The sequence below is a fragment of the Branchiostoma belcheri genome, unplaced genomic scaffold (assembly GCF_001625305.1).
Source record: "Branchiostoma belcheri isolate BF01 breed outbred unplaced genomic scaffold, Haploidv18h27 scaffold78, whole genome shotgun sequence".
Classification (NCBI taxonomy): Eukaryota; Metazoa; Chordata; class Leptocardii; order Amphioxiformes; family Branchiostomatidae; genus Branchiostoma; species Branchiostoma belcheri.
In genome coordinates, this window is record NW_017804442.1 from 530,025 (window position 1) to 553,351 (window position 23,327).

At 42.0% G+C, this 23,327-nt stretch overlaps 1 protein-coding gene across 1 annotated transcript; it reads right to left on the bottom strand.

The window, feature by feature from the left end:
• Positions 1-16,067: 16,067 nt before the first annotated feature.
• On the bottom strand, positions 16,068-19,716 carry LOC109485800. The gene is made up of 3 exons (XM_019789484.1): positions 19,319-19,716; positions 17,318-17,512; positions 16,068-16,785 (listed from the first exon to the last, which is right to left on the bottom strand). Exons 1-3 carry the CDS (start codon positions 19,445-19,447, stop codon positions 16,645-16,647), a joined length of 465 nt encoding a protein of 154 aa, XP_019645043.1. The 5' UTR covers positions 19,448-19,716; the 3' UTR covers positions 16,068-16,644.
• Positions 19,717-23,327: the final 3,611 nt, after the last annotated feature.

Consider the following 23,327-nt stretch of genomic DNA (forward strand, 5'->3'; position numbering starts at 1 on the left):
CCCATACTGGACTCGCATATTCTAACAAAGGGATGAATACCAGATCGATAGATACGAATGAGAATATCAGTTGCTAGACCAGCCTTCTTTGCTATGGTTAGATAGTACATTCTCGGACGAGCTTTTGACAACATATAATGGATGTGTGCGTCCCAGGTCAGATCAGACGTAATAAAGACACCCAGTAGTTTGAAACATGTGACCCGCTGAATCTCTTGACCGGCTATTGTTGGATGAGGTGGATTGGGAACATTTTCCTTTTTCCTAGCACTAATTACCATATCTTTGGTTTTCTTCGCATTCACTGTAAGCGAGAAACCTTCACCCCATTCAACAACAGAATTCAGAGCCCTTTGGGATTGCCCAGGTAGAGACCCCATCAGTATTTCTGAGTTGGTCAGGTCATCAGCGTATTTGACAGGGGTTACAGACTGTGACATACATACATCCAATGAGTTGATACATATTACAAACAACAAGGGGGATAGCAGTCCCCCCTGGGGAACACCTGACAGTACAGAATGAGGTTTAGAGAGACAACTACCCCCATTTTACTCTCTGTGTTCTACCTTCTAGGTAGCTACTGATTATTTGCCATAATGGCTGTCTGATACCCATGTCCACCAAGGTTGACAGGAGCCGTCTATGATTGATGGTATCAAAGGCACGACTAAAGTGACATCGTCACCGTCAAGTATGATTCTAAATTGCCTGATATCCAGTCTGATCGTGGTCGGGGCCGAAAGAGCTCTGTCCCGCCCTCCTCACTTAGGTTTCCCGGTGTGTATTTCACGAGAGATTGATTAGCCCTCCACTATCGTGTTGGGGGAAACCAAATCCCCAAGCATACTGTCTCTGATTAGCGTAACACTCCTTCCGGGATGGCCTGTTGCACTGGGCGGGGGAAGCTATTAGAGCCCTCGAAGGCACAACCTGCCTGAACACCCCAATACCCCCAATCACGTAAGACTGGATACCAGGTATGATTCTAAAACAAATTAAATTCACCTACTATTTTCTGACATTGAGTGTATGTTGCAATTGAATATTTTGTGTATTTACCACCATAGTTAAAAGTGGCTACTGTTATAAGTCAACCATCTTCAGATGTTTCAGGACATTGAGTTTATATGCCTCCATAGCTTTTATTACTAGTAGTATGCACAAGCCTCGCTACAGCTTGGTCAGTCTAAAAAGGAAAAAAAAAAGACCAGAGAACTTTATTGTGTTGGATCAAAAGTTTTAACACACAACACCATCTCTGTCCCCCTTGTCCCGGCAGCTCGATGCTCCCGCCGCACTAATCACGCTTTAAAGCTGCAGACCATCGCGAGTAAGAACAACTATTACAGGCTCTCGTTCTTCCCTCGCACCATCAAGGAGTGGAATGAACTTGAGCCCAGTGTGGCGGAGGCGAAGTCCATCTCCCAGTTCAAAGCTGAGCTGGGGCGGGCTTCGCTGCATTGAGCTGTCTCCCTGTCCTTGTACATATGTAAATATGTGTAATACTAGCATCATTGATTTCACTTGTCCTGTCCTGGCACTTGTCTACGCCCACCCCTACCCTACCCTTTGTTTGCACACAGTCACTAATCTGCACAGCTGCTAATAATCCTCTTCTTAGAGGGATGAGCAGTATCGAAGATGATGATGAACACCAATAGCTTGTATGTTATTTTGTACTTTGTTGCTTAGCAAATGTTACCTTTCTAGTTTGTTGTTGTCTTGCCGCCCTGAAGTTACATGTACATTGGATGATTCTAACCCGGAGGACGTTGGCACAAGTACAGGTGTTTATGGCAGCAATGATCATCGTCCCACAGAGGATGACCAGCAGAACCCGACCAGTACATTACACATGTAACCGGAGGTCTGGCGGTACTCGGCTCTCCAGGATTCCATCTCTGAACGTAAAACAAGGGACCTTTAAAAAGTGCACGCTTATTGAAATGCGCGAAGAAAGAATATACGTTGTACGTTGATATTAAGCCTCATCATCATGCCTCCGGATTATACTAATCCGGTGAGGTACACTTGATAAAGTTACTCCAGTATGTCCTATCTCTCATAGCGGACACTAATGCAGGCCCTGCGAGACAAGTGTCTCTCTCTAGCATAGACAAAAGTGTACTATAAGGACGTCCCACTCTACGTCTCCCAGTAGGAAGCCACGGTACTAATCTACCAGCTGGTTCGTTTATACTACGAACAACATGCCCTGCCGGGGCAAGTCTACGTCGTCGGACTACAGATGAAATGGGCGGGAGAGAGCCATAGAGTTGTTTGTTTGTTAGATGTTGTCTCCATGAAACATTATACACTGTTCTTAACATTATTAAGCCTGGTTTGGCGAATAATCTACTCTTCAATTCATGTCTGAACATTTTCGTCTTTTTCGTTTGATTTTGGCATTCTACGACATTGATATCGTTTTCCAATCTTTTTTTTTTTGCAACATACGGTATATATTTGCTTATTTTGCAACTTTTTTGTACGATTTACAGTGTGGTCGAAAACGTCTTTTTTTTTAAACGGCCGAAAATTCATGCGCGCGCGGATGTCATCCACATAATCAAATAAACATGACCAAATCAAATCAAAATGACCTAAGGCCACACTAATTTAATTTCTTGGTTGACGGATTCGCCCGATTCATTTTTGCAAAAAAAAAAATCAGAATCACCTGCAAAATGCTCATATTTTGCCCTGAACAGTTGAAAACAGTCCTTTTCTTCCTAGTTGTTACAGTTATTCCATCTTTCAATGCAGTTGTATCATTAAGAGTTCAAAATTCATTGTTTAAATTTTGAACCAGCCTGATGTGTTGACTTCATGGCTCCTATCGTACCATTTTGGGCCATAATAGGATGCCTAGGCCTGTTATCATTATTTTTTTCACCCGCTCGCTCCATTATTTCTCTAGAAAAGTCCATCAACCAATTAACAAATCAAATTGGTGTGGCCTCAGCAAATAGTAAAAGAAATGTAGCTAGTGACACACCCCATAGGACTGCTCATCCAGTAAAGATCCGTCTGACCACTCCCACATCCTCTCTGGACCTATCGTCATCAACAATATCATTAACAAGAAAAATGAATTTAACGGCTCTCAGTGCAGATCGGCGCACCCAGACAGACAGATTAGCCTAAGAGGCTCGGTGGGCGTCACTCCACCGTACAGGTGGCGAAGTCGTGTAAAGTGCCTTTCCCAAGGGCACAGCGTCGGGCCACGGTGAGTATCGAACCCGGGACCTCTCGGTTCCGAGTCCAACGCTCTTACCGCTCTCTCGCGCCACCGACGCCATTAACAATAACATACACAAGAAAAAAACGATTGCTCATTATCTGCAATTGCACTGCCCAATATGTTTGTTTCACATAACCGGTAAACCGCCTTTAGGCGTAACGCACCAGTTTTGTACATGCACAAGCTGCGTAAGACCGCCTGTACAAGTGCCCACAGAACAGACATCCCAGGGTCAGGGGACAGACTGCACAGGAGGTGGGGCAATGGCTGGGGCCCAGTCTATCACATGTTACCATATACAGTTACTAATAGCTATAAGTATTACAGATGGTGATTTTGACAAATAAATTCTAATCAATAAGCAGCATGTGAATGAAAGTAAGACCGGACTGTAAGGGACGTCCCTAACCGAAGCTAGGTATGTACTCATTTCCACCTGAGTGAAGTGAGGAAAGTCGTGTAAAGTTTCCCCTTAAGCTTTCCCAAGGGCACAAGATCGGTGACATGGGCAGGATTCGAACCCGCGACCTCTTGGTTGTGAGCCGAACGCGCCACCGACTGCGCCACACGACCCCACGCCTTCCATGCAGCGCTCAGTATTTTTTTGGCATTCTTGGACACATTATTAATTTAAACACCCTTTCTGACAATGCTAAACAACTGACAGTTCTACGCGGTAGTTTTGCTTTGTTTGTATGACATTAGCTGTAAAATTATGTCAGGCGCACAAAACTATATAACAGAAACAACACGCTTTTAGTTGTATGTGTCCTGCTATGCTTTCTTTTTCTTCTGGGATGGGAATATGAACTCACGCCAGGTCTCTATGTATTATCGAACGCCTTCTGGTAAAATACTTTTTTTTTCATTGTAAAAGTGGCTGCGAGAATATAAGTTGTACCTAACTTGAGTTCGCAGCCACTTAGTCCGTGTCATTTCATTTGTATTTAACACAGTGTTTCTGAATAAAAAAAAAACAACAAACCTATCGTCAGGCCGATCCAGTGATCTAATTTGTATCCTTCCATGCTGACCACGTTTCTCAGGGCGAGGTCCAACTCTCTTGTTTTAGGCATGACCAGAGTGGCTCCCTCCTCCAGACAGGCCTTCTCCGCGTCATTATGGGTCTTTTCTTCATAAGATCGTCTGATGCAGGTTCCCACAAGAAGTCTGTAGCCCACTGGACAAGTGAGATCCTGACCGTACCTGCCATCTTGAATAACGCAACGCTATGGTCAAATGATGACATTTTACATTGATAAAGGTTAGGCATCCAGGTAATAAGATATGCCCCCCCCCAAAAAAAAACAGTTACTCAGGGCAACTGGATGTGATTTTGGAAACGGTCAGACGTTTTGTCGTCTTAAAACCACCCAGAAAATAAAGGACTCATCTTGGGGCTTGTTTCTGCAGTTTTGATTAAAAGCCCAAAGTATGAAATACTGACTCAAATATGCTAATGTGAAGCAGTATGTGTCAATATCACAAAGATTGCCTTATTCAAAATATTTCCGTTTTTTTCTGCCCTGAAATCGCATTGGATGCATTTAAGGTGAAAAGTTGGGTAAATTAATGAATGAAAGACCTTTATTGTACGTTTGTGCTCTGACAAGCTAAGTACAGGTCATGAATAGACAAGGAAAAGGATACAGCAATGACACTTAAACTATACATACTAATGTGATCTACTATTTACATCTTCGACTTCTTCTCGCTTCTTGACGCAGTTATAGATGTACGGGCATATAGAACTAATGATACATGGTTTGTCAAGTTTCATAAGAAATATGAATTTTTCTGATTCATTTAAATGTCCAAAGCTGGGAAACTTATCCATTATATAAGAATATAGGAAATCTCTCTCATTACTATATAACGTACAATCGACTACGAAATGATTGATAAAAAAAGTTTTATTACCTTTGGTGCCGAACACGGACATTTTCCTGTTTCCCCCACAGACCGACCTGCTGTCCCCGCTGCACTGCATGTAACACAGACTCTCCGGACGCCGCTCGTGCAACTCGCCTAAGTCACGCTCAGCCCCACAGTAACATTGGTTAGCATGTTGGGTGGCTGTCAAAAGAAGAAAAGGTTTTTTTTTAAGCTGGTCTTCCTCAAAAAAAAAAGAACTAGAATTTGGAGATCTCATACCTCCATGAAATATGTATGTAGTATGTATATGAGTATATGAATGTGACACACACACACATACCGACACACAGAAACACACACACACACACACACACACACACACACACACACACACAAACACACACACACACACACCACACACCCGGCACACACCAGCACACACACACACACACTGAGTCAAACACACACACGCATAAATACACACACACACAAACACATACTAACACGCACACACACGCACACACACACACACACACACACACACACACACACACACACACCGTGACACACACCGTGACACACACACACACACACACACGTGACACACACACACACACACACACACACACACACACACACGACCACACACACACCCGGCACACACCAGCACACACACACACACACACACACACACACACACACACACACACACACACACACCGAGAGAGGGAGGGAGATACAGAGAGAGAGAGAGAGAGAGAGAGAGAAACAATACCAATTTCAATGGCGTTAATAAACAACCAATAGCACTCACCGGCGTATGGGTAACCTGCAACTTTGCAGTGTGCCACACACATCGGGTTGGTTAACGCCTGGGACTCCATGAAGGCGTGCGGGAACTTCCGGGCCATGGTCTCACTGAAACAGCCGTAGTACATCAGGTCCGATGGGGCATCCAAAGCTGGGCAAACACCAGGAAAAGACCAATATTATGTGTAACTAGTGAAGTAACATGTGCAAAGCAAATGCATAATGTTTACCTTCGGACATGGTCTGCTCTGTTAATTCTTACTCAAACACATTCACATACATGTACTACTAGTATATGGTGACAGGAGCAGAGCAGACCATGAAATTGCAACATTATGTAACCCAACACCAGTCACCATGGTGACAGACGTAAACAAATCATGTCATTGACCAGGTCAGAGGTCACTGTTTGGAGAAGAAGAAGAAGAGGAAGAATAAGCTGAGCAAAAACAATATGTTTTCCCTCGGTAAACATAATAATAAGTAAATTCTGTTTGTTGTACTGTATTTCCACGTCTTTTTATTAGAGTTGGAGTATTGAAAAGAAGCATGCACAGGTTGTTCTGGCCACGTCCCACACAGAACCAGAAAGGCAAATCCGTGAATAGTTTAATCAGGTTGGTAAGGCACTGAGTAAAGAGACTCTTTTTTTACACTACCATGTCTTTTATTCAGCCGACGTTTCTTTGAAATTGTAGATACATTTCCCTGTAATCACACATATGTTCAGATATGTAAATATTGTTTGGGAATGCATCTGTAGCAGCGACACCTGTGCTGCAATGCAATGTGAACCAGTCAGAATTGCCCTGAGGAAGGTGACAAGACAGTCACCGAAACGTCAGTTGAATAAAAGACTTGGTTGTGTAAAAAGAGTTTCTTTACTCAGAAAGACAAATTGTATAGAAGGAAACGTTTCACCTATGTACAACTTTAAAACGATGCAACTCACTCAGACTTACATTTGAGATACCAATTGCGTCTAGCTCTGCTTGACTGTTTCTAACAGTCAATTAGATATAGAAGTCCAAATACTACGTAAGTTAATGGGCCTAAATTCTCCTCCTAGCTCTGATTGTTTTTCCGCCAATGAGATATAGGAGGTTATCACGTAATGTTATCTTATCTTTCAAATAGCTTTTTTAGCATTTAATTTAACATTTTAATGTCTTGGGGTGGTGGGACTACGGCGCACAGATATGTCAACTTTGTATATTTAAATGTTAATTGTACTTTTTTGTTGTGTGGCGCTGTTAATATAAGTTGTAAACTTGAGTGCAGCGCCACACTGTCCTTGTTATGTTTCAATGTTTTGATGAATAAAAAAAACGTTTCACAGTGATCATGAACTTACCCACGCCACAGTATTTCCATCTGCCCCCAGGCTGGTAGACCGCAGTTAAAGAACACCAGGGAGCGTCATGGTCGGCGTTGGTACAGGAATAGTAGGTTTGTCCTTCGTACGTAAATGGAAAATGGCAGTCTGAAAAATAAGACAATGACAATGAACTTTATTGCATGTTCACGCCCTACACGGGCCAAATGCACTTAAGTTAAATAACTTAGTAACAAGAATAGAAATTCGTGTGCTATTTCTCTATCTACAGGATCTAACTACAGGATCTCTTCTCTCTTTTTGAAACATGTATGAACAAATTTACATAGTATTTCATTTATTTTAAGCAATTGAGGCAAAAGGCATGAGGAGAGCGAGTGAGTGTGTAACAAAATTAACATAATAATAATCAAATAATTAAACGTACGTAGAGACAATTAATACATGTAATATGAACAAAAAGTGCAGATGGATTACCTTCCTTTTTCGTTGGTAGTGCAGTTGTGATTTTTGGCATTGTCGTTGTCACCTTTGGCAGTGTCGTTGTCACTTCTGGGATTGTCGTTGTCACTTCTGGGATTGTCGTTGTCACCTCTGGCAGTGTCGTTGTCACCTTTGGCAGTGTCGTTGTCACCTTTGGCAGTGTCGTTGTGGCTTCTGGCAGTTTCGTAATTGAAGTCGTCACCCCTGGTAGTTTAGACGCCTCTCCGTGTAGCCCAGTAGTGGCCACAAATGCCCATGTAATTGCAGCTGAAGACAAGTCGACGTTCTCGAACTCAGGAAAAGTTGTCGCATTGGCAACTGTTGCATCGTACTGGTCCTGGAATACAGACTGATTCAAAGAAAATCGCACTTTAATGGACTTCAACGAGATGGTTGTGTTTACGAGTGAGTGTGTGTGTGTGTGTGTGTGTGTGTGCGTACGTGCGTGTGTGTGTGTGTGCTGTGTGTGTGTGTGTGTTGTGTGTGTGTGTGTGTGTGTGTGTGCGTGCGTGCGTGCGTGCGTGCGTGTGTGTGTGTGTGTGTGCGTGCGTGCGTGTGTGTGAACGGTGCGTGCGTGTGTGTGTGTGTGTGTGTGTGTGTGTGAGTGTGTGCCTGTCTGTCTGTCTGTCTATAAACGCGATAGCACCTCCAAAATAATATCAGCATAGTGTCCTTGATCGTACCATAATACTGCCTATTAAGTAAATAATTTACCTTAAAGAAATAACCACAACTGTCTGCTTAGAAATTAATTTAAGGTATATAGGGCACTGACCGGGTTAATTTCTCCTGTCGTGTTGTAGGTACCGGTGAGGTGTGTGATGAAGCCAGCCCCTGCGCCACACAAGACTGAAACTGCAACAGCAACAGCGAGAACACGGAGTAGATAGGAGCGGCACTGACATAACATCACCACGCATCTTGTAATGGTCCTTTGGTCGTCACCATCTATATGGAAAAATTCAAAAATATTTGGTCTTCATTATATATATTTACTAATAAAATTTAATATCTCTCCCTCCTCCCTACTCCCCCTCCCTCCTCTATACTACACACACACACACACACACACACACACACATATATATATATATGTGTGTGTGTGTGTGTGTGTGTGTGTGTGTGTGCATTATATGTTTAGAGTTAGATGTTCAAGGATTAGGTGTTGCCATAGTGATAGACAGTCTGGTCCAGGTCATTGACCTTATGTGTCTGGAGAAGAGGAAACTGAGCAAAACAATATGCTTTTCTTCGGTAAACATAACGTAAAACTACACCCACCTTTACCTTGTCGATGTACACCTGGAACATACGTCCGGTTTTGTTTGGTTTGGTTACCAGTCAGTCCTCCAATGTGTGTGTCGTTGCAGTAGATGTGGTCCTCTTCTATTCCCTCGGTATTAACGCCCTTCTTTCTGGCGATGGATTCCAGTTTGCCACCTTCTGTTTCTGTGCAATAAATATAGCAAAGTTATTGTCCAGACGGTGAACATTGAATAATATATAATAACTGGAAAGGTAACATTTGAGAAGCAAATGCATAATGTTTACCTTCGTATATGGTCTGCTCTGTTAGTTCTTACTCAAACACATTCATATATATGGTGACGGGAGTCTAAATCCCTCCTACTGTAAAATTCCAGCATTATGTAACCCAACACCAGTTACCATGATGAGACAGTCTGGTTCAGTCAGGTCAATGTGTGGAGAAGAAGAAGAAGAAGAAACGTAGCAAAAACAATATGCTGTCCATTGGTAAACATAACAAGAACTTAAATCTACACCCACCTTCGTCTTGTTGCTGTACACCTGGAACATACGTCGAGTTTTGTTTGGTTTGGTTACCAGTAGGCCCTCCAATGTGTGTGTCGTTGCAGTAGATGTGGTCCTGCTTTATTCCCTCGGTATTAACGCCCTTGTTTCTGGCGATGGATTCAACTTTGCCACCTTCTGTTTCTGTGCAAATATGTAGCAAAGTTATTGTCCAGACGGTGAACATTGAATAATATATAATAACTGGAAAGGTAACATTTGCGAAGCAAATGCATAATGTTTACCTTCGTATATGGTCTGCTCTGTTAGTTCTTACTCAAACACGTTCATATATATATATATATATGGTGACGGGAGTCTAAATCCCTCCTACTGTAAACTTGCAACATTATGTAACCCAACACCAGTTACCATGGTGAGACAGTCTGGTTCAGTCAGGTCATAGGTCAATGTTTGGAGAAGAAGAAGAAGAAGAAACGTAGCAAAAACAATATACTGTCCATTGGTAAACATAACAAGAACTTAAATCTACACCCACCTTCGTCTTGTTGCTGTACACCTGGAACATACGTCGAGTTTTGTTTGGTTTGGTTACCAGTAGGCCCTCCAATGTGTGTGTCGTTGCAGTAGATGTGGTCCTCTTCTATTCCCTCGTTATTAACGCCCTTGTTTCTGGCGATGGGTTCAACTTTGCCACCTTCTGTTTCTGTGCAATAAATATAGCAAAGTTATTGTCCAGACGGTGAACATTGAATAATATATAATAACTGGAAAGGTAACATTTGCGAAGCAAATGCATAATGTTTACCTTCGTGTATGGTCTGCTCTGTTAATTCTTACTCAAACACATTCATATATATGGTGACGGGAGTCTCAATCCCTCCTACTGTAAAATTGCAACATTATGTAACCCAACACCAGTTACCATGATGAGACAGTCTGGTTCAGTCAGGTCAGAGGTCAATGTTTGGAGAAGAAGAAGAAGAAGAAACGTAGCAAAAACAATATGCTGTCCATTGGTAAACATAACAAGAAGTAACTCTACACCAACCTTCATCTTGTTGCTGTACACCTGGAACATACGTCGAGTTTTGTTTTGTTTGGTTGCCAGTAGGCCCTCCACTGCGTGGGACATATATCGTCGAGTTTTGTGTTGTTTGGTTGCCAGTAGGTCCGCCACGGTGTGGAACATACGTCGAGTTTTGCGTTGTTTGGTTGCCAGGCAGTCCTACACTGCGACGAACATACGTCGAGTTTTGCGTTGTTTGGTTGCCAGTAGGTCCTCCACGGTGTGTGTCGTTGCAGTAGATGTGGTCCTCTTCTATTCCCTCGTTATTAACGCCCTTGTTTCTGGCGATTGCTTCAACTTTGCCACCTTCTGTTTCTGTGCAATAAATATAAATATTTACGTGGCGTCGTGTGGTGTAGTGGTACATCAATGGACTATGAAACAGGGAGACCCGGGTTCGATTCCGGGTCGTACCCGAACAAGTCCGAACATGCGCCGCGACGTTGTACCCTTGGGAAAGGTACTTTACACGATTTTCCTCACTTCACTCAGGTGTAAAATGAGTACCTAGCTTCAGCTAGGGACGTCCCTCGGATAGGACGTTAAATGGAGGTCCCGTGTTAAAGAACCCACCACACTTATCGAAAAGAGTAAGGGACCTTCCCGGTGTGAGTGGTTTAAACATTACAGTCTGGTCTGGTTTGACATCTTTGAAAAGGTGATAGTCACCTGTTATGTCAATCCTTCCACAAATGTGGTAAATCGTCATAAATAAATATAGCAAAGTTATTGTACAGACGGTGAACATTGAATAGTATATAATAACTGGAAAGGTAAAATTTGCGAAGCAAATGAATAATGTTTACCTTCGTATATGGTCTGCTCTGTTATCTTACTCAAACACATTCACATACATGACAGGAGTCTTAATCCCTTCTACTATAAATTGCAACATGTAACCCAACACCAGTTACCATGATGAGACAGTCTGGTTCAGTCAGGTCAGAGGTCAATGTTTGGAGAAGAAGAAGAAACGTAGCAAAAACAATATGCTGTCCATTGGTAAACATAACAAGAAGTAAATCTACGACCCACCTTCGTCTTGTTGCTGTACACCTGGAACATACGTCGAGTTTTGTTTGGTTTGGTTATCAGTCAGTCCACGGCGTGGGGCATACGTCGAGTTTTGTCTTGTTTGGTTGCCAGTAGGCCCTCCACTGCGTGGAACATACGTCGAGTTTTGTCTTGTTTGGTTGCCAGTAGGCCCTCCACTGCGTGGAACATACGTCGAGTTTTGCGTTGTTTGGTTACCAGTAGGCCCTACAATGTGTGTGTCGTTGCAATACTTGTGGTCCTCCTCTATTCCCTCGTTATTAACGCCCTTGTTTCTACCAATTGCTTCAGCTTTGGCACCTTCTGTTTCTGTGCAAAAAAAAAAAAAAAATACAGCAAAGTTATTGTCCAGACAGTAAAGATTGACTACAAAACATTTAGTTGTTTTTATTTTATTTTATTTTATTTTATTTTATTTTATTTTATTTATTTATTTATTTTATTTTATTTTATTTTATTTTATTTTATTTTATTTTATTTTATTTTATTTTATTTTATTTTATTTTATTTTATTTTATTTTATTCACATGGATTTTTGAGCATTGGATAGGAAGCACTTGTTGTGCAAATCCGCTGCTCATAAAACATAATACAAATGTAAACATAGAGATGACATAATACAAAAGCAAACATAAGTATAACATAAACATAAAATGAAAATGGCTGGCGCACCAATACCTATAACATAACATTAATGAGACTGGTCAAATCTTCCAGAGTGGTGGATATAGTTGGACACAATATTAGTTTTTATTTATTTTAGCTATATCACAGACACGAGAAAAGGACGCTGTCTTTTGGTTACCCTTTTGGTGAATATATATGAGTATTCTATTTTAAAAAAATCACATTGTGCTTTCAAAGACACAGCTGTATTTTTACCCCCCCCCCCTCAAATTAAAACAAAGATAATCTCTAAAATGCACAGCAGTTCATATTTCCATTTCTAAATCAATTTAAATAGATTAACTCAGCGCTAACCCTATACATTTCATTTCTTTTTTTTATTTCAGACTACTCGGTTAGGTCACAATTAATTTTATGGATGACATCCTCTAAAGACCCCCCAAACTAGTGCGCGCGGGCGAATAAAAAAAATTCCGGCCAAAAATAAAAATGCAACTTAACCACAGAAATGCAAAGCTGGTATTGTGAATTTGCAGCAGTATATAGCGACGTATACGACAAGCCGGCACATGCTGGCTTTTTGCGGAATTTTTGAATCTGCACTCTATGTATGTACTGAGTTCTTGAGTCTTGGAGCTTCGGCAGCCCGAGTTGTCTCTGTTTTGTCGCTAACCACCATGGACTACCCAGGCCTACAGTCCGGACAGAGCCTCTGAGGACGTGATCTTTTTTTTATGAGAACAGGTGAAAATCAATGCGCGCGCGGATGCCATCCATAAAATTAAGGCGGTGTGGCCTTACCAGAAAAAGGAGATCCAACGTTTCTGTCGTTGTCGTAGATGTGTTTTTCCTCTAGTCCGTCGCCATGTTCCTTGTTTCTTGCCATGGAGTCAGATTTGTCTCCTTCAGTTTCTGTGCGAAATGCAGAAGGACGTTGAATACAGAATGTGTCTAGGTACATATCGTTAAAAGCATTTTTATTCATAAAAAGAACATTGCATAATACAAGGATTATGAATACAAAAATTTGAATTTTGATTTGAATAAAAAAAATGAGTGGGGTCGTGTGGTGTAGCGGCAGAGTGCGCGACTCGGAACCTAGAGGTCCCGGGTTCGAGTCCTGACATGCCACCGATCTTGTGCCCTTGGGAAAGGCACTTTACACGGCTTTCCTCACTTCGCTCAGGTGAAAATGAGTATTGTCCTGTCATGTATTTGTCTCTTGTGTTGGTGGCGGCACCACGTCTGGGGATTACATGTTGGAATAAAAAAAATAATCCAAGGATATTTGTTTTCCATTTTTCAGATTTGTCGCCTTCAGTTCTATGCGGCGTGCAGGAGACTATTTTTTGAAGGACGTTGAATACAGAATGCGAGGCTAAATGCATTTCTATTCATAACGCATTTCTATTCATAAAGCTTTGCAGTCCTCAACATATGTATAAAGTATTAAGGGCAAGGCTTTCAGACATGTACATTCAAACTTTCTTCCATAGTTTGTCTGTTAATACTGGTAAACTGAGATTCTATAGAAAATGTAAAACTGAATACTGTTTTGAACAATACCTAGAACACTGTGACTTCGAGCAGCGCTCCGCTATTAGTAAAATTAGAATCAGTGCCCTGACCCCTTGGAAATCGAAAAAGGGCGATATATGAAACTACCTGTGTCGGAGAGAATTTGTAAATATTGCTCCTCAAATGCAGTGGAAGACGAAACTCATTTCATCTCTAACTGTCCATTTTATGATGACATCAGAAAACAATTATTTAGCACCATGTCCAAAATACTCCCTTACTTCCCCACCATTCCCTACCACAAAAAAAAACAATTTTACTACTAAAATCAAAGAACCCACATATTATAGAAGAAGTGGGTAAATTCGTCTTCCACTGCCTAAAAAGTCAAACCCAGTAAAACTAGCTCCATGCATGTTGTAGAATATAGTATAATGTTAGACGTAGATATAGTCTCACATACCACTGTATTTTCTTTCTTATGTTGTTTGTAACTGCAATTAGCCCTCGGGTAAGTATTTGCAATAAAATTTCTATTATTTTCATAGTAGAACATTGCATAATCCAAGAATATTTGTTTCTGTGCAAAACGCAGAAGGACGTTGAATGCAGAATGTGTAGCTATATATCGTTAAATGCATTTTTATTCACAAAAGAACATTGCATAACCCAAGGATATTTGTTACTTAAGAATACTTTTTCGAAGGACACTGCACATGCATACAGAATGTGTACATATTCAAATACATGTTTATTCATAAAAGAACATTGGTTCATCCAAGGACAGAACTGTTTTATCATTGGGCGTTTATTTTATTTTATTTTTTATTATATTTTATACCGGTGCAATAGCTCAATTGGTAGAGTGCTCGCTTTGTAACCGGGAGGTCGTGAGTTCAAACCCCGGCCCGACCAAAGACTTTAAAAATGGTACACACTTCTTTCTCTGCTTAGCACTCAGCATCTATGAGAAAGGGTGTGGGAAGGTCAAACACACAGCACTACCAGCGGACCAGCCCCCTGCTGTAGTGCATTGCACAATTGTGTGTCGCCCAAGGGCTACAGAAATGGATATGGGCACCACCCTACGCTCTGCATAAGAGCATGGGAGACCTTTCCTTTTTTTCTTTTCTTTTTTTATATCCCAGAAACAAAGAAAAATCAGAAACAAAGATAAATGTTCGCTAGGATGCACTGCAGTTCACATTGGAAGTTTTTACAAGTATTTTGATAAAACGTGTTGACATAAAGTTTAGCCTGCGTACAACAGTCACCTTATTTTATAATGGCGGATAAATGGTTCTGAAAATACCATTGCCCCTTCATGTTTAGGTAGCACTGGCGCTAAGTTACTTCTCCCTCCAAACAAATCAGAAAATACATATTAACTACCTTCAGCTTGTTTACATGTTACAAGGTTTATCCGCAATTGTTTTTCTGTCACAGCATTTTGACATAGCATATTTTTTTTCCAAAAGAGAGCTTGGTCTACAGCTTTTTCAGCACTATATGTGCAGGACGGTGCTTCTACTTGTTTAAAAAATGATACAATACTGGTCATACAGTAAAAGTATGTTTCTTTCATACAGTTGATTCCTGGCACAATATTTTTCAATAATTTCATGTCTTAATTAGATCATAGACCCCCAATTTTTTTGCCCTGCAGTGGCATATATAGTTACTTCCGCATTTCGTTTTGTTTCGCTGCGGTGTGATGCGTTGCACGAGAAATACCCCCAAATCGTACCTATGCAGGGTGTTATATAGATGGTACTGTATGTGCCGCGCGACATATGTTGCGCACAGCAGGACAAGGGTTAAGACTCTATTATTGTGGTATGCTGCATAAATATACAGTCCCAAGGACAGAGATACAAGCCTGAGAGGTATCCTTGAAAGTCCTTTATTCTGCATACATGAATAATCATATTCACAGTCAGCGTACATTTTCATAATGGGGATAATGTTTTTTTTTTTTGAAAAACAGGTTTTAATGAGATTAACGTTTGCGAAAGGCGCCGACTTCGATTGTTCGTCAGCACATAACAATAGCAAAACAAACAGCGTGGGTCTTTCCTGCCTTGGACGGCGTCCCTGTCTACAGCCACAAAACAAAAAGAATGTAAATTTCTCTGATTTATCCGAGTCTTAGCAAAGGGTATGTCGATTTTTTTATTTATTTATTCATCAATAAACATACAATATACAATGTAGTGAACCATCCCTTACCTAATAATAATAATCATAATGATGAAATAATAACAATATGGGGATAATGTTTGGTCAAGTAGGATTTGGACAAAAATCCGCCTACAATTTTCTGACATAGCAATCTAAGGATCCAGTCGGATTTCCAGTTTATAAGTTAACATTAAAATACATGTACTGGTCATTTTGAAATGTCGAAATTGTGTATGACAGTAAATCATTACTTATTAAACTACTTAACCATCTACAAAGATTCACATTATTTACAATGAGCTTGAGTACATGTAACGTTATATATAATCATAATCTATGAAGGAGTTAGATTTAGATCATTACAAATGATAATTGCCTGAGAGTTGCATTTCCAGAATGCATTCAAAAGTTACAAACAAATCTAGAATAAATACGATATGTTCAATATCTACACATTTTGTAGCCTCTACCAGGCTTTGGGAGTTGGTTGGACAAACTGTTCTCTCCAGCAGACCAACTCCCCTGGCATGTTATCTCTCTATTCGGCCAATTTCTACTACTCTTTCCACCCGCCTCCCGAAGCCTGGTAGAGGCTCCACATTTTGCATAGCGTGGTTTTCACGCATGGTTAGCCAGACATTTTTACATCGCTAGTTGAGAGTTGTCTTTATTTTATTTCTTGCCGAAGAGGCGGTAAGGGCGCAGGACTCCGGGCACGTGGTTGGGTGAGCTGGAGGCTTGCATTTCTGCAGTTCTCTGAAGGACCTCTATGTGGCGCTGCTGAGCTGCAAGGCTCTCCTGCAGAAGCTCGACCTGAGGAAGTGAATCACCATAACGTCAGTCACGAAAAACGGTGAATCACACTTGTATTTCCGGGTCACGATATCGTACAAGCATTTCCTAGTAGTTACACATCATTTTACGTCAGAGAATACGTACTATTAAAGTTACTCATTAATTTCTAATTGACTAAGCACAAAACCATCAAACGCATAGGAAATGCACCGGACAGCCAAAGATGTGAAACACAAGAAAACTATCCAAACTAAAGAAACGCGATACACCTACGTCTTGGCCGTTTTCTGTGTTTTTTTGTTCCGTCTTAAATCATTCCTTAACAAATTGTATCATGTTTCGATTGCATGTATGAAGGCTCAAACAAGTCTAATTTTGATCGTAAAAAAGCAACTAGTGAATACCCTATACTCGACTGGCTTTTGAGCCTCTTTTTTTTGGCTACCTGTAGCTAAAAAGTAAAAGAAAAGAATCGAATTTTCCACCTTTTTGATGTATTTAGGTTTTTTAAAAAACTGACGGAAAGAACGCAACAGTAGTCTTGCCCCACCTGTGCGGCTAGGTCCGTGATCCGTGAGTTCGCTGCGGTGGCCTGGGCGGCCATGTCGGCACGAAGCTGCGCCATCGCCTGCGAGTCGGTACTGTCCGGACAGGGCCGCAGGTTGATGGCGTCCATCGGCACGTGGAACGAGTAGACGCAATTCCCATTCGCGTCTGTTCCCGTGCTCACTGAGCTACCGTCCGTCTGTTGGAAGATAGAGAAGATGAAAAACGGGTTATCGTTTTGAAGAACAAGAACACACATTACAACTACTTTGTGTACAAATGTAGCTCGTCCCAGGAGGATCTAACTAAAGTGGCCTTGTCAATGTAACAAGGCAGCTGAACGTGTCAGGACGCTTAATCTGACTTCCCTGTGTTGTGGAGACCTGGTTGGAGTGAAAAAAAGAGAAAGGAAGAAGGAAGGAATCAGTCTCTGTTTTCTTAGATAGAATTTATCGCGGTAAAATCAAAGGAATTAAAGACCTTCCCATGCTTGTCTCGTCAGAGATTCTTATCTTCTGTTATCACAAGATTAAGACGTGAGCTTGAGTGCCCCCTGCTAAACCATAGGCTAAACCATATCATATGAAGTATCAAGTATGTGACAAACATGCCGAAACTTCCCAGTCCCCCCGAGGCGGCGGAAAACTCATCAGCCAAACCAAACAAGAGGAAATCGAGCAAAATTACTCCAAACAAACATCTCTGTTTTTGTTAAATCAGGAACACCTCGCTTGGCTAGCCTCCGTAGCAGGCTTGTAGAACTGGGGGTTTGGTGGTCTTCGGCTGTTTTCTGATTAGCCTCCGTAGCAGGCTTATAGAACTGGGGGTTTGGTGGTCTTCGGATGTTTTCTGATTAGCCTCCGTAGCAGGCTTATAGAACTGGGGGTTTGGTGGTCTTCGACTGTTTTCTGATTAGCCCAGTTCTAAAAACGGGGGTAATTCAACCAGGCCGACTATGTTGTCTATATGCAATCAGAAAATAGCACATAAAAGCTCCCAAAGACCATGAAGACCCCCAAAACCCCCAGTTTTTGGCACGCTATGGAGGCTATCGCTTGGCCGCCCCCAGTTCGGGGTGAACCTCGGAGGCTAACTTTCATCTTGACATACTTGAATCCCCTTGTCGGGTTTAAGATCTCTTTAAGACCAGAGACGCGCACTTGGAGGAAGCGTTGATTGAAACCACTCGCGCGGTGAAGGTAGTCTCCACCGGACTCCTTTGCGGGCAGAATAAATAGTAGAACTCAGTCTAAAAAGGGGTTTTAATTGGTCCAAATTTGTCCAATTTAGAGAGGGTCCAATTTATTGTACCCTCTCTGGCCGGCCAACCTCTCTGGCCATTTAAACCCCCTTTTAGGCCGATTTCTACTACTTATTCTGCCCGCAAAGGGGTCCGCGGTGGAGACTATCACTAGAACAGCACCGGTAGCTGGCGTCCGACCAACTGTGGGATCATAGGAGACGTTTTCATGGCCTTTGATATGAAACAGTCAGGGATGTTCGTATCTAAGGTATTCGTAGAATAAATTCAAGATAATTCACTACAAAAATGACCATTCTCGTGTGTTTTTCTGCTCTTAAATCTACAGTAAGTTTGGGAAGAATGGAGGAATCCTCGTCGATGCCGCTAATGAACACATATAGGCGGGACGAAAAGCGATCACCTCAAGCTTACAAGCAAATGTCTGTGCCAAAAAACTCAATCACCGAAAAAGTTTAGACGTCTACAGAGACATGAGAGAAGGCTTTCTGGGGTTGAATGGCTTGTTCACTGCCCTCAGAAATTCGAATCTCGTTTTTTTGCCGACCCTATTGCTAAAATTAAAGGTACCAGAAAACTAACTTTCACAAAAGATATGTTTTGTTCTTTATACATGTTATACGGGATAAGCGCTCTTTCCAAAATATGAATCTTAGGAAGAAACTGTGAGCAGATCTCTCTTTCCAATCGACTAAACTGATTCACGGCATGTTATACTAGTCACAAAGAATTTCAGACACCAACCTGCGAGCTGCCGGTATGTCCAGGCGGCACGGTGTCTCCCCGCGACCGTATGGTCCTCACGGCTCCCTCGGTCAGGGTACAGGCGGCCAGCACGGCAAGGAGGACGATGTTCAACCCAGAAAACTCCATCTCTCAAGAACAAGAAAAGATCTTCGGTCGCTGTTGTAGAAATGAAACTGTACTGAAGACCTGGCGAGTGCTTCTTTGAAAGATTTGCTGAGAAACTAAGGAAGAAAAGTCGTCGGTTGCGGTTCGCTGCTGAAGTTTCTCTCTGAAGACCCGCGTCTGTTGAAGTCTTGAAGCTTTTGCTGGAAACTCTGCGAACTGTCCGGTTTATATACACCCCAAAGTTTACGCTTCCCCCGTTCTTCCGGTCCAAATTTGGAGGCGGGACCACGTACCTCCCACGCACTTCGTCTGACGGGTCAGGCACCGGTGACACACGTACAGCCAGGGCAGTTGTTTGTTATATGACGTCAGTAAACAAACTTGTGATGATTGCCCATATATGGCAGGGCGCTGTCCAGGGCTGACAGGTTGCAGACATGATACAGCTGTAGAACTGGGATAACGGCCGTTCTTAGTAACGGTGTCGTGACGTAGGGATTCTTATATATCAGTTACTTCCCAACTTCCCTTACTCTTCTCTTTCAATTACAAAACAAACAAATGATTAGAACTTTCATAAGAAAAATCTGTATGGTTATTGGCCCTTCTTAGTAACGGTACGCTAGTAGTGTTTCTGTCAGGGTTACTGAACTTTTACACGACGGAAAAAAACTGTACATGTATTACAGCCATATAACGGCCGTTCTTAGTAACGCTGTCATGGCGTAGGGATTCTTATAGCAGTTACTTCAGTTGATGAACGACTTACTCTTCTCTTTCAATTACAAAATAAAACAAACAAAAAGTCCAAAACTTTTACAAGACGATAAAAACTGTATTACAGCCAGAGACGACCGTTCTTAGTAATGGTGTTATGACGTAGGGCTTCTAATATCAGGGTTACTTTGGTTAATGAACAACTTCCCTTGCCGTACGTACTTACTTTTCTCTTTCAATTACATAGTAAACAGAAAAATCTCGAACGTTTACATGACGAAAAAATTGTATTTCAGCCAGCTATTACGACTACCGGTATTCTTAGTAACGATCGATGTTATGACGCAAGTCTTTTTCTATCAAGGCTACTTCATTTGATGAACAACTTCCCTTGCGCTTCTGTTTCAAATACTAAACAAAATCCAAAACTTTGCCAAGATGAAAACAAAACATGTTGTGTAATCGTTTGAGCAATTCCCGTCAGAGTTAATTATAAAAGGCATGAGTCATGTCCTGTATTTTCATATTCAGCTCTTTTGTATCTGCCTTCAATTAAGGACGCCTACTTTAATTACATTTTTTCTTACATTCCAACATTTAATGACCTACAATGGTGACGGCACACTTAAGTTTTATCAATTTATTTTATGCCGCCACCAACACAGAGTACAAATAAAGGACATGACAATGCTCATTTTCACTTGAGTTAAGTGAGGAAATTTTATTAATGTATATGACTTATCAAAAGTTGTGCCTTATGATCATAATAATAATTATAATCATATGAGCCACGTTTTTGTCACACTAGACGCAATATGCCTACAGCATAACTTGGTCATGTTGAAAGATCTACCAAAGAAAGAAAGGTCAAAACCATGCACCTGTTTGGATAAAATATCAAAGCCGATATGCTTAGTTGAATGATATAGTGTTGTTTTTGATAACCGTTGCCCTTGTTTTCTTCAGGGCATGTCGTTCCAATTACTTTTTCCTGTCGAGTAATAACAACTTAATCTGAAAATAATCACTTCAAGACCCGTGCCAGATCCAAGGTCACTAGCCTCCATAGCATGCCAAAAACTGGGGGTTTGGGGCCTTCAGGGTCTTTGGTAGCTTTCATATAGGTGCTATTTTCTGATTGCATATAAGTTAGACCAGATAGCCGGCCTGGTTGAATTACCCCCGTTTTAAGAACTGGGCTACTCAGAAAACAGCCAAAGACCACCAAACCCCCATTTCTATAAGCCTGCTACGGAGGCTACAAGGACCTACAAGGTCACGACCCTGGCGGTTACTATGTTCGAACGTTCTACCGCGCCTTGCGCACGTGTGACGTCATCCGCGCGAAACTCAGAACCTGACGCGGGGTTGGTCTAATCTCTCCTGACCGGGTCTGTGCGTGTGTCGGATGTGGGAAGACGCGCGGAGGAAGCTTACTGTAAGTCTCTTGGGGGAAAGTTTCGCCTGTTTCCTGGTTCGTGTGACATAAAACAGCTTGAACTAATTGTGATTAACGCTTACAAGTCATGAGACTGCAATTTTTGTGTTCCCCCAAACACCAGAAACTCATAGAATGGAAAATCATCTGTGTTTGTGGACGCATATTGAAGTTTTCAACTTCATTGAACACAAAAGACGTCACTCAGTACTCAGCGAATTGTCTGTCGTCTATGTATGATGAAGGCCAATGTAGACGGCAGAAATTCGGCGAATTTTGTCTTGATTTTTCTAGTCTCCACCAGAGTAACAATGCGGGCTCAAAAATAGTAAGATTTAACCAAATAGAGAGTAATTGGCCAGGGGAGTTTAGCCGCCGTAGAGGTCATTAATTTACCTTCGGAGGGGGAAATTAACCTTCCCACGAACTGACTTTCCTGGCCAATTACTAGTATATCCCCTTTTTCTCTGAATTCTTCGATCCGAACCCCATGGGAATACTATTGAGGCCTGGTGGAAGCTTGAAAAATGCCTGGCGTTGAAAGTTAGTTAACATGGTGATCTTGTCACTCAGCGCTGACGCTTGCATGACCGTAAGTCACATATTGTTGACGTATGTTATCTTCAGGCCCAAGGCTGGCCGTAAGGTTTGGGTTTAACCAAGGTTAGCCTGGATGCCAGTACCTATACGGGGGCCCCCAAGGGGGGGTCCCGACAACGCTCTACGCTAAATTTTGAGAGCCGGCTACGTATTACGCTGAATTCCGGATGCCTCTCTACGCTCTACGCTAAATTCGAAAGATTCCGAACGCACTATGCAGAACTCAATCACCTAGCAACTGCATGTTTTCATGAAAACCTTTTGATTTATTACATGTTGAGGTGACAAAACTTGAATTAAAAGTAGTAACCGGCGGTCACTTCCTTATACATTGAAAGTATAGAATACAAAATGGGGTATTCAGTATTACCGCAGGTACCAACTTGACCGCGAGTCGATCGCCCGAAGATCGGAGGGCGATCCGTGAATGGAGGTAACATGGCCGTAGCCAGGATTTTGAAGGGGGGACCAACGAGCGCCGAAGGCGCGAGGTTCCTAGGGGGGTCCGGGGGCATGCTCCCCCGGGAAATTTGAAAATGAACCTTCTGAAATGGCATTTCCTGCGTTTTTAGAGGGTTTTTAAAGAAAAAATCAGAGATAACTTTTTCAATGACAAAGTGAGCCGTTTTCCTACGACGGATTCCAGCCTTGCTGGTGACACGAATCAGTCCGTCTTTTAAAGAAAAGTCTTGGACCTTTAGATAAAAAGTGAACCAAAAAGTAGGACCGTTTGTAGCCGTGTGGGGTTGTCGTCCGAAGGTAGAAAAGGCCGCAAACAATACAGCGTAATTTAGTCAAAACGACTCAGCTGCCGATTGCTGACGGTACCCGCGTTACCCATCACCCCGCACAATGACGGGGATGACATTGCTCTTTTCGGGAGTGTCCTCCATTACCCTGGCCATTGATCAGCAATGATGTTCCCGCTAAGAAACGTCTTGAGGGTCCCTATTGGGCCTTACAAGTCATGTGGTTCTAAGGCCTTCTACCCTCTTCATCTGTGGCCATCTGTGGCGTTTGGCCAATGGTCCTCCTGTACGTCACCGATGGTAAGGTCAATCTCGTACCCAGCGCACTGTGGGATCATTCCCATGTGTTGCCTTGCTCTTGCGTATGGCTCTGGGAACAAGTCTAGTGGATTGTTCG